At 42.4% G+C, this 12,235-nt stretch overlaps 1 protein-coding gene across 2 annotated transcripts in view; it reads left to right on the forward strand.

Annotated features, from left to right (window-relative positions):
* The window catches only part of ATP9A (ATPase phospholipid transporting 9A (putative)), a 534,117-nt gene that overhangs the window by 171,762 nt on the left and 350,120 nt on the right, over positions 1-12,235 (forward strand). For both annotated transcript variants that reach the window (XM_069243632.1, XM_069243631.1), the window contains exons 9-11: positions 7,331-7,406; positions 10,137-10,213; positions 11,592-11,752. In XM_069243632.1, the coding sequence (XP_069099733.1) occupies positions 7,331-7,406; positions 10,137-10,213; positions 11,592-11,752 (314 nt within the window). The remainder of the gene's footprint in view (positions 1-7,330; positions 7,407-10,136; positions 10,214-11,591; positions 11,753-12,235) is intronic.

A 12,235-nucleotide genomic window follows, 5' to 3' on the forward strand; every position in this document is an offset into this window, starting at 1 on the left:
GAGTGGGGGGCTTGAGGGAGAGCTTTCTAATGATAACCAATGTCTGTGCGAGCTATCCCGAATGCTAGATCTGAAAATCTTTTAATCAAATCCCTTGTGTGTAACCAAGGAGGCAGATTTATAACTTGTGGAACTGGAGACGGCCAACCATATGTTCCAGGTCCTCTTTGACCTGAGACCAAAAGCAGTTTGTTATTCAGTAACTCCACGCCATGTGGATAAAGTCTGTATCAGTCAGGTTGCCCCAGGGGCAGCTCATGTCAGTAGTGTGTAACATGACATTTAGGCCCTCATTACGATCCTGGCGGTCCGAAGACCGCCAGGGCCATGGTGGCGGTCTCACCGCGATGGGCCAGGGGTGAATACCGCCACATTATGTGTGGCAGTTTGGCCTCTGCCAAACGGCCACTTGCCTGCTGTTACCGTCAGGGATGTTGGGCAGCCAGGCCGGAGATCAGCATCTCCGACCCAGCTGTCCACTAAAGACCGCCAGAGATATCACGAGTCTCCTTTCCACCACGGTTTCTGCAGCAGTAGCACCGCCACAAAAACCCTGGAAGACAGGCTACCGGTGACAGGAAATGTCTTTGCTGACGCCAACAGACAACTCCCCCAATGCCCCTGCAATTACAATACATCCCCCACCCTGCCCCTTCCATAACAGCACCTCCCATCCCCCACCCCATTCTATAATAGCACCCTCCCTCCACACCCCACTTTCCATAGCAGCACCCTGCTCCCCCACCCTCCCCGCATACACGCACACACACCCATATGCACCCTGCATACACTAATTCACCAACACTTAAATACACTCATTCACTCACGCATACATACACTCATTCACACATACATTCACTTATTTACTCACACATACTCATTCACTCACATGCATACATATATGCATTCACTCACACATATACATACACTCATTCACTCACATGCATACATACACTCACTCATTCACACACATACAAGTAGTCACGCACACACATACATACACGCAGTCACTCACATGCATTCACCCACATGCATACATACACACATTCACTCACACGCATACATACAGACACACATTCACTCACATACACATTCACTCACGCATACATACATGCAGTCACTCACATACATTCACTCTCACGCATACATACATGCATTCACACAAACATTCCAACACGCACTCACTTCAACAATCACACATGCATTCAAACACCCATACACACATGCACACACACTTACATTCACACACACACAGACAACATCTACTCACACAATCACTCACAATACCCCTCAAACTCCCACACCCTCCCCTGTTGGACGATCTACTTACCTTGTCCGACGAGGAGGTTGTCTGCCAGGGAACGGGTAAAGAGGCTTCCACTGCCGGCAGCGCCCTGCCATTAGGACACCGCCACGTCGTATTACTGCTCATAATACGGCAGGCGAAGTCCTTTTGGCGGTGACGGTGATGGAACATCCTCTGCGCCTTCCACTGCCAGCACAACAACTGGAGGATTTCCACCCAAATTGTTGCGGAAATCCTTCGGTACTCCTAATATGGCGGTTGGAAGACAGCCAGCACCGGCGGTCTTCTGGTGCCCGTGGCTTCGCGGTCTTAGGAAGAGACCGCCAAAGTCATAATGAGGGCCTTAGTCTATGTGCAGTGTGGTATATACAGGGAGTGCAGAATTATTAGGCAAGTTGTATTTTTGAGGATTAATTTTATTATTGAACAACAACCATGTTCTCAATGAACCCAAAAAGCTCATTAATATCAAAGCTGAATATTTTTGGAAGTAGTTTTTAGTTTGTTTTTAGTTTTAGCTATGTTAGGGGGATATCTGTGTGTGCAGGTGACTATTACTGTGCATAATTATTAGGCAACTTAACAAAAAAAAATATATACCCATTTCAATTATTTATTATTACCAGTGAAACCAATATAACATCTCAACATTCACAAATATACATTTCTGACATTCAAAAACAAAACAAAAACAAATCAGTGACCAATATAGCCACCTTTCTTTGCAAGGACACTCAAAAGCCTACCATCCATGGATTCTGTCAGTGTTTCGATCTGTTCACCATCAACATTGCGTGCAGCAGCAACCACAGCCTCCCAGACACTGTTCAGAGAGGTGTACTGTTTTCCCTCCTTGTAAATCTCACATTTGATGATGGACCACATGTTCTCAATGGGGTTCAGATCAGGTGAACAAGGAGGCCATGTCATTAGATTTCCTTCTTTTATACCCTTTCTTGCCAGCCACACTGTGGATTACTTGGACGCGTGTGATGGAGCATTGTCCTGCATGAAATTCATGTTTTTCTTGAAGGATGCAGACTTCATCCTGTACCACTGCTTGAAGAAGGTGTCTTCCAGGAACTGGCAGTAGGACTGGGAGTTGAGCTTGACTCCATCCTCAACCCGAAAAGGCCCCACAAGCTCATCTTTGATGATACCAGCCCAAACCAGTACTCCACCTCCACCTTGCTGGCGTCTGAGTCGGACTGGAGCTCTCTGCCCTTTACCAATCCAGCCACGGGCCCATCCATCTGGCCCATCAAGACTCACTCTCATTTCATCAGTCCATAAAACCTTAGAAAAATCAGTCTTGAGATATTTCTTGGCCCAGTCTTGACATTTCAGCTTGTGTGTCTTGTTCAGTGGTGGTCGTCTTTCAGCCTTTCTTACCTTGGCCATGTCTCTGAGTATTGCACACCTTGTGCTTTTGGGCACTCCAGTGATGTTGCAGCTCTGAAATATGGCCAAACTGGTGGCAAGTGGCATCGTGGCAGCTGCACGCTTGACTTTTCTCAGTTCATGGGCAGTTATTTTGCGTCTTGGTTTTTCCACACGCTTCTTGCGACCCTGTTGACTATTTTGAATGAAACGCTTGATTGTTCGATGATCACGCTTCAGAAGCTTTGCAATTTTAAAAAGTGCTGCATCCCTCTGCAAGATATCTCACTATTTTTGACTTTTCTGAGCCTGTCAAGTCCTTCTTTTGACCCATTTTGCCAAAGGAAAGGAAGTTGCCTAATAATTATGCACACCTGATATAGGGTGTTGATGTCATTAGACCACACCCCTTCTCATTACAGAGATGCACATCACCTAATATGCTTAATTGGTAGTAGGCTTTCAAGCCTATACAGCTTGGAGTAAGACAACATGCATAAAGAGGATGATGTGGTCAAAACACTCATTTGCCTAATAATTCTGCACTCCCTGTACAGTGTAAGTAGTTGAATTCCTTATTTTCAATGGGACTAAATAGGGTTAGACTTTGGAGCCACTTACACTCTTACACAATGTTCACCCAATTCAACTACCTACACTATATATACCACGCTGCACATAGGCTAAGGCCCTTTATTGCATGCTGGGTGGCCTGGATTGGGCTCGTTTCCCTGAAGCCCTGGTCCTCTCGGCTAACGTACAGAAGGTCTTTGATACTCCCATTGAAAAGTCTACCAAAATATTTTTCCCATTTGCCCTTTAAAGCTGGCAGGTCATCTGCTGTCATCGGTCGCACAGTTTTATTCAGCAGTTTTATATACCCAGGAAACCAGGTACTTTCCCTGCAGGAGGTAGTGCACTGGAGGTTGTGGCTTTAAAGCACCCAAGAGAAGTTGAATAGCTCGAGGCAAAAGCCCCATATTTCAAGAACTGGGAGGCAGGCAAGTTATCTTCGTCCATCTGATCCTCCAGCGTACAGAAGGAGCCCTTTGAGCAACAGTCCCCTAAAGTCACTACTCCTTCATCCTTCCAAGGCACCACAAACGGGTATTGACGTATTACCATCCTATGGTCAGAAGTCCCACCAACAGCGTGGCGGGGGCATACAAAGCACCCATCCCCAGACGGCAGCGCTTCACCCTCCAACACTGACGTCCAATATGGAGCAACTGCGGTGTAAGCAGAGGATTAAGTTTAACTCCCAGCACAATAGCCAGTAAAGCTCCCCCCCTACTTTGAGCCCCAAATTCTCAATCCTCTGCCAAGCTGAGCCCCACCTGCCAGTGGAAGATCCAGTGCATCTGCACATTAAGATAATAGAGTTCATAGTCTGAGACGACCAGCCTCTGTGTTCGTGGGCATCTGAAGTGTATGGCAGTGCCGCCGTAGTTTGCTATGCATCCCAGATCAGCTCTCTGTACAGGGCATTTATGGAGTAAAACCATGCTCCTGGTACTGAAATTGGGAGATTCACAAAATAGTAAAGGACTCTTAGCAATATCACCATTTTGGTCAGTGCTATGTGGGCCATAACTGAAAGCTGCAGCGACATCCAAAAGGCCATGCATCATTTGAGGCACCTCATTATGCCCCAGAGATTGCCCTCACGTATAACAGTGTCAGCATGGTGTAATCAAATCCCAAAGTACTTGATGACTCTAGGCTCCCATTGTAAACCAAGAGTTCTCACTGGCTCTGGAGCCCCCCTGTGTTCTGAGGAAACCAGGAAGGCACAGGATTTCTACCATTTCATACTAAATAAGGCCAAAACTGCATCGCTATGCTCCACGCATACCCGTTCAGAGATTCCTCAGGAAGATGTCATCTGCATATAGTGAGCAGATATGTTTTCCATCATGAAATGGAATACCTATATCCTATGTCTCCAGTCGCAGAAGGCAAGCAGTATCGAAGACCTTCTGTACGTTAACCAAGAGGACCAGGGCTTCAGGGAAATTAGCCCAATCCGGGTCATCCAGCATGCAATAAAGGCATTGAATGTTTTGGGACGTGCTACTCTTGAGGATGAAACCATTTTGATCCTCATGCACCAGCACAGAAATCAATATTTTAGTTTAATGTGATATAAAATGTTTTGGGTGGAATACCATGGTCTTGGTTGCCATTGCCTCCACTATACAAGATACTGAATTATGCATTTATTGCCTCAGAGCCTTTTGATGTTCTTTAACAAAGCCAAGCTAGTATTTTTGTTTCACCCATTAACGATCTTTGGTCACTTTTAGGTTCCACATTCCCATCTCACCAACCTTCTTTCTTGCCAGTTTTAACTTACTTGAGGTGAACCTCCTTCAAAGATAAATGACACCCACCATAATAGGAAAGGTGGCTATTTGTTTTTCACGTCCTAGGTAGCATAGATTGTAATTCCTTTTTTAGGTTACATACCCCACTACTTACTTCATACCTTCCCCATATGCCCTTCTGACAGCACCTGCAGAAATACTTGTCTGGGTTCCAAGAGGCGGCCTAGATAAAGAAGACTCACCTCAAGGACGGTTGATAGAGGATTAGGCAGAGGGAGAATAGGACTCCGAGTAATGGAAATTATAACTAAATATCTAGGACATCAACCAGTATATAGTAGCCCTGATATGCATTACTTGACCTCATTTAAGATCTACTGGACAGAACCATTGACCTCTATGTTGGATGCAGTAATGCACAAACTGTTTTCTCCAGAATGTTGTTCACTTGTTGCGGTTCCGCTCCAGAAAAAAAAATGTTTAATAAAATGCCATTCCTTATTGGATAATAAGTGGCATTCTTTAGCATTGCTGAATGCAAAGAGTTTCTGACCACCCGCAAATTTTCAGAACTATGCACACTTAGGGAAGCCTACCTGGCACAGTAGCATTTTTACTACTGACTTTTACCGTTATTTTGGAGGCAATTTGAATTTGACTGGAATGCTGCATATAGCGGATTAGCTGGCTGCACATAGCACCAATACTCTTTAGTTGATAATTGTTGTCCTGTTGTTGTGATGAGGTTGCACACGAGTGAATTATGTTAACTGCTGCACCTCAGTTAATATATTTATACACATCCTCTTCTGTGGTGCCAGTGGCCAGAGTCATCCCAAAGTTTGTTTCCTATTTAATTTGCTACAAGGATTAAAAACAAAGTTGAAGAGTCTACTTAACATTTTTACGAAAAGGCACAGCCATTGTTTATAATTCTTGTTTTTTTTACCAAGACTGCTAGACAGCAAATGCGCTGTCTGTTGCAAGGAATATTGTGGCTTATCAAGAATGTAAAGGGGTATGGTGGCATCCCATTTCTTACCACTGGTTAGCGTTCTTGTCACTCTCATTTGGCTGCTTTTTGTTTGTGTCCCTGCATGTCAATCCTGTATTTGTGTGTCCCATAGAGTATTTCCTCTTTACCATCTCTTTGACTTGCATCTCCCGTTCCAGTGCTTGCTTTTTAAGGACTATTTTATTCTTCTGTGTTACGCACTCAATAAGAGTGCAGGTATTTTTAAACTGCCTCGCTCATTTTTCCTCCCTCTTCCTGCACTGTTTTTTTCTCTCGGTCGCTCGTGTGCTTCTCATGATTGTTTCCCCGCACGTCCATGTTGCTTTCCCTCACCCACACCCTACGTATTGCTTTCACCAACCCCACGTTGCTTCTGATCTACATCCCTCTCCCTGTGTTGCTTCCACATCCTCCCAATCTCCTCTTTGTTGGTTACGCAGCCGTGTTTCTTTGGTGCCCTCCGGCCCTCCAAGTGTAACCACGCCTGCTTATGAGTCAAAAGCAACACATTTTGCACGTTTTTTATTCTTTTTAGCTGCTGGGTAACTAAAAAAAAAAAAAAATGAAAAAAAGCATCAATGTCCTTTTGAGGATCTGTGCATGGTTGGTGCGTGCACCTACAAAACATTGCGGGTGGCTGCGTCAAACACTTTTTTGTTTGTTTTTAAAGGTTTCGCCATGCTGCTTAGCATCTGAGATGCTGTGCAGGTGGTTAAAACCCATTAACAAGCCAATATGTTTCAAAGGCACAACCTATTGGCATTGTCAACTATGGTTTTAAACTGAAGTTTATTTGCAAAATACTACCTCATTCAATTATATTACAGTGGTATAATTTCTAAAGCTATGCTGATAAACTGTGAAACCAATTTTTATTTTCATGTTTTTTTGTGGTTCATTTGAGAATGGAGAGCCCCATATGTGAACATTAAAATACACCGCCTTGAAGAAATGCCAAATACAAACGGGCACTCTGTGTGTTATCATTTGCAGTTTTTGTTTGTAATGTGCAGGTGGCAATCTGTGTTTCTTGCCACAAAATCCTCAGGATAGTTCTAAGACATAAGGTATGTTGAACTAATAAAAAATATTATTTCCATTTAGCCCAGAAGTGACCGGTCAACTTTCTCCTTACTTAAAAATAAACTATATATTGATATAGATTTTTTTTTTAATCTGCAGTATTGCCAGTAAAAAAGAGTGTGGCTGTGAGATTTCACTTAATTAGTCATATACATTTACAATTTCAAAAGCACCCACATTATATAAGATTTTTAGGACGCTGTGTTTTTTTTTTTCCAGGAGGACAGTGATCCCCCTATAAACGAAAGCTTAAGTATTGAGAACACTCTCTGGGCCAGCACAGTCATTGCTTCAGGTAAGATCAACACAGAATGCAGTATGTTTTGGAAGAGCATGGTAGCAATTTTTTGTTCAATCTAGTCTGTAATTGGAATAATCATGTCTGTCAAGTTGTGTGAATTAGGGAGGGGATGAAATTTCCCAATTGTCCCAACACCTCAGGGCATTTGACTTGACATATAATTACCTTGTGGACACACTGGTTCCAAGGAAAGATTGGAATTTAGATTCTCCTCGCGAAATTTGTGACCCTTAATTATTGTTATCATTTACATTCCGATCTTTTTTTAGACCATTTGTGATATTTAATATAGTGACAGACGTGCAGATGACACTCGAACGTTTAAACTTCGGGTTAAAAGGTCACACTGAGAGTTCTGTGTTCCTAAACATTTTCATTCTGTTGTATTTGCGCCCACTACGAACTGGGGAGCTTTTGTGGGTCATTTTAGGATTTCTGATGAAAATATAGTTACTCTTTCTATGCTGTTAATCCCCATTTGGTTTTCTCAGTCATGAGACATACTATGAGAAGTAATTCCATTTAAAAATAGCTTTTTTTTTTTTTTAAATAAAACCTTTATTGTTTACACAAATTTTTCCAATCTAAGCTTAGCTTTCGGTTTCCACTGAAACAGCTATTCAAGGAGCTCTAAGCATTACCCACTGTAAAACACCCTGTTACATGCCTGGTCGCTGCTATGTTAACTGTGAAGAAGATAAATCTGCACATCCTAAAAAATGTACCTGAAATCTTATTTGCAAAATTCTTCCACATGGGTGCACTGGAGCGGGCTCTTGGGGGTTTCCTTTGGGGCATCAGCACTCTCACCTTTCCTTCAACACATTGGTCACCATTTACAAAGAAAGTAAATGTACATTTTCTGTTTTAGCATGGGAGAAATGCCATTGTCTTTATGCAAGGGCACTTTGTCTTTCTTCAAAAGAACAATATCACTCCCATGGTCTAAATCTCCACCAAGGTTTGGAAGTGCTCCATTCCCAACCAGGTAATAGTCTGAGATTTCCAAGCAAAAAGGAGTTGAATAGGAGAATACACCCAACATGTTGGTTGTTCCCCGAGCCTCAAGAAAAGTTCCGCCCTGGAGCAACCATAGACGATCCTTTGAGTCTGATTAACCCATAAGCAATATTATGACATTTTGGGGTAAAATTGCACGTGTTAAAATAAGTGTATAAGCCACCTTTTGTGAACTCCTTGCATCGGAATTAGAGTCATTTGTGTATGAAAGTCAGAACTGCATGTGCAAATGGCTCTGTGAATCCGGCGCCTAAAATCAGGATATAATATGAAAGCCTGCAAGAGATTTATAAGCTAATATTGTTCAGCGAACAACTCTCATTCTTTCAATTTGAACTGCTAAAAATTGTGTCAAAAGGGGCTTTGAGGTCTAATGCACCCTCTGCAAAGGTCTCAAGTTTGAACTCCAAACGGTCAATTCAGGTTTGCAGCCTTCTTAAGTTTATAGGGTGATGTGTAAGAGGGGCACATAGTATTTTTTAACATTATTTACACTGCAGTGGAAATGCATTCGTTGTGGCAACTGACAATGTATAGCAATGGTTTGTTTGGTCTGGTTTTGACAGCTGAGCTGTCAATCAGACCTGGTGTTAGCATTTTACATAGAGTGCACTTTCGGGGGGCCGCTTCCAACCACCGGCTTTCTTTGACCTGCCTCCTGGTGCTTTTGCTTGAGACTTTGTCAGTCATGGCTCAGCTCCGTGAAGTATTCATCTGTCACTCAATCCTTTTGGCTGTTTGGATGCATGCTTCCACCTTCCCTTCAGTGCTTGAAATGAACTTCACAGCTTTTTCCCTCTCTTCTCCCCCCTTTGGCTCCCTCCAGTGTGTCTCCTCTTATTGCTGCATGTGTTTGTACATTAAACCCATTTGGCGTTTTAAATGCTTCTCACCACATAATTGCCATAAAAAGGTGACATCAAAACTGCAGCATCAGTTCTTGGGCCGGACAGTGGCATGTCTGGTAACATCATTGTGTTAAGATGCAGTGTTCAGATGGGGAGCAGAAAAGCAGGTCTACTCTGTCCTTTTTGTAAAGTGTAGGACAATGTAGACCATTTCATTATCAAAGTTAGCAATAGAAGTATCACTAGATAAACTAGTATCAACTAGCACAAGGCGCAATTTTGAGATGAATAATCCGGGTAGAAAGAAAACGAATGTTACATATTCATTGATAGCTAAAGGGCACATAATTCAATGAACAACAGGCATGTGGCCCCAGGACAAATATTTACTAATGAAACCAGGCACATCTGTTGCAGGTTTCTGGTAGAGAAGGGTACAATTACGGATGTTTCCAGTGAGAGATCCAATGGCCTGCAGGGGTTGGTGTGAGCCTTGAACTAATCACAGTGTGCAAACTTTGGACTTCGTGGCCATTGGAAGTAAAATTAGGGCTATGTTGCTGTGATCAATCAACTGCAGCGGTTGCTTTTTATTGTCCCTTTGTTACTAAGTCCATAGGGTTAGCTTCACGTGCATTCTTCTTTAGCCTATGATGTATAGTTAACCAGTACTTAAAAATACAGACATTGTAATACCAAATTTCCCCACATTCCTAACCTCAACCATGAAGTGTAAGAGTTGTTTTCCTGGTGATCGCCTCATGCTGATAACAAAAGGCATCTTTTTGAGAACAGCATTGTGTGTTGTCATTCCTTTAGCAGAAGATTTATTTCTTATTTCTGTGATCTTTATCAGGTACTGTTATAGGAGTTGTGCTTTATACAGGCAAAGAACAGCGAAGTGTGATGAATGCTTCAAATCCACGGAGTAAGGTAAAATTTGATTTAAGAAAATAATAATTTTTCTCGCTCAGTATCTTGGAAAAAAGTATTTAGTGCACTGGTAAGAGAAAACATGCACATTGAAGTAGTGTTCTCCATAAACAATCTTCAATTGAAATTGATAATTGTAAATAGAAATGTCTGTAAGCTATCTTATTTGGCTATTTTTATGAAAAGGCAACAGTAGGCGCAGGGGTGGCGGGACTTTGCATTTCCACTGTTTTTCATTGGACGCTGTGCGATCCTTGCTCGTGTACGACATTTTTCAAAGTGAGTGTCTTTTATGGGTGATGATGTAGTGTAGTACGACAGCAGGTATTCCTTTTTTTTAATTTTTTTTTTAAAATCATTTATGAGTGCATGTAAGGGAATCCCGGGGATTGGTATTGGAGGTGATTTGAAAGAGAAAAACATACATGCATATTTTTTAAACATGGGATACGTTGGTGAGAATAGAGGTGGTTACAAAAGACAGTTTTGAGGGTCACTACCCCATGGTGGTTCTTCTCTGGCACATCTGATCCATAGTATCAGTGTAACTGGGGGCAGACATGATCCTATATTTTAAATGGTTTTCTTGCAAAGGGTAGTATTTATCAAATTATGTTCTTTCTCTGATACTTTAAAATTTCAACTTGGATTCTGTTAATTAAGCCAACCATGAGCTAATGAGGACAACGATAGCTGTAATTGATGACACGCTCATGAATTCATAATATGATTCAGTTGGTAATATTTGTCATAGGACAGGTTATCTTATACCCTTGTAACTAAAAATATAATCGTACATTAACAGAAAAAGAAGTTAACTGCAGTACTTGATGCGCTGCCAGATATACAGTCTGTGTGGGATAGAAATCGAACAGCTGATCAATTAGCCCATAAAGCTCTTAGTAATTATTTGATGTGATGCCCATTTAATTTAAAAACAGGCCCAGCAGTTAAAATTATGACTGCAATGGAGTTGTGCCAGGTGTTGTGGACATGTTTTATGCAACTCGGTTTTGGAGCATTGGTGTTCTCATTGCAGAGATTATTTGAGTTTTGATTCTGGTCAAATGTGTGTGTCCTTGTCTGTGTCTCTTGTATGCCATCATATTTCACGTGTTCCTGCAGCCCATACTTTGGTGCATGTAGCTAAACTCTGGCGTTGTAACCGAAGGCCTGGTTCAGCAGCCTAATGCAAACTGATGGGCCCCTCCTGCAGAATGTGATGAAGGGCACCCAGTCTCCCATATCTCACAGACATACCTTGGCCTTGGGCTGAATACGGACCCCCTGAAGGGATGTAGGCTCTGCCACGCAACAGGGACCAACATAACGCCTCTGGCCGAGTTCTCGAATTTAACCCCCATGTCTTCTTTTGCAGATTGGTCTCTTTGACCTGGAAGTCAACTGTTTGACGAAAATCCTCTTCAGTGCTCTCATTGTGGTTTCCTTGGTCATGGTGGCGCTGCAGCATTTCGCAGGCCGCTGGTATCTACAGATCATCCGATTTCTGCTTCTCTTTTCCAACATTATTCCCATCAGGTTAGTGCTCGTTTGTGAGTGGCACGTGTCGGAGGTTTTTAATGCCCCTCCCCCCCCCCCCAAAAAAAAAAAACATCGGTATTGGAAAACCTATCAGCATTTATGTCTGCCTGGTTCTGTCTCTTTTCTTTTCTCTGTGTTTCTGTCGATTTCTCCTTTTATCACGTAAGTACTAATTTATATACTTTGCAAATATTTGCACTATACTTAACGAACTAGGCTATAATGTTGAAGTCTCTACCACATAACTTCTGGCTAAAGGTCAGGAGACAATTAAATTCGACCTTTGACTTCAAATTAAATATGCACAGATTTTCATAAATTAGGTATCATTTGAAAGCCCGTGACATCTACATTCCAGCCTTGGGGTTATAAGGTCATGAAATCTGACCTTTTGCCTCAGTTAAAAAAATGAATGGTTGATGCATGGAGTACACACGCGCCCTTTGAGGTTTCAGAGAGGCTTTGTTTTTTAACAGGCCT

Source organism: Pleurodeles waltl, chromosome 7, assembly GCF_031143425.1.
Source record: "Pleurodeles waltl isolate 20211129_DDA chromosome 7, aPleWal1.hap1.20221129, whole genome shotgun sequence".
Lineage (NCBI taxonomy): Eukaryota > Metazoa > Chordata > Amphibia > Caudata > Salamandridae > Pleurodeles > Pleurodeles waltl.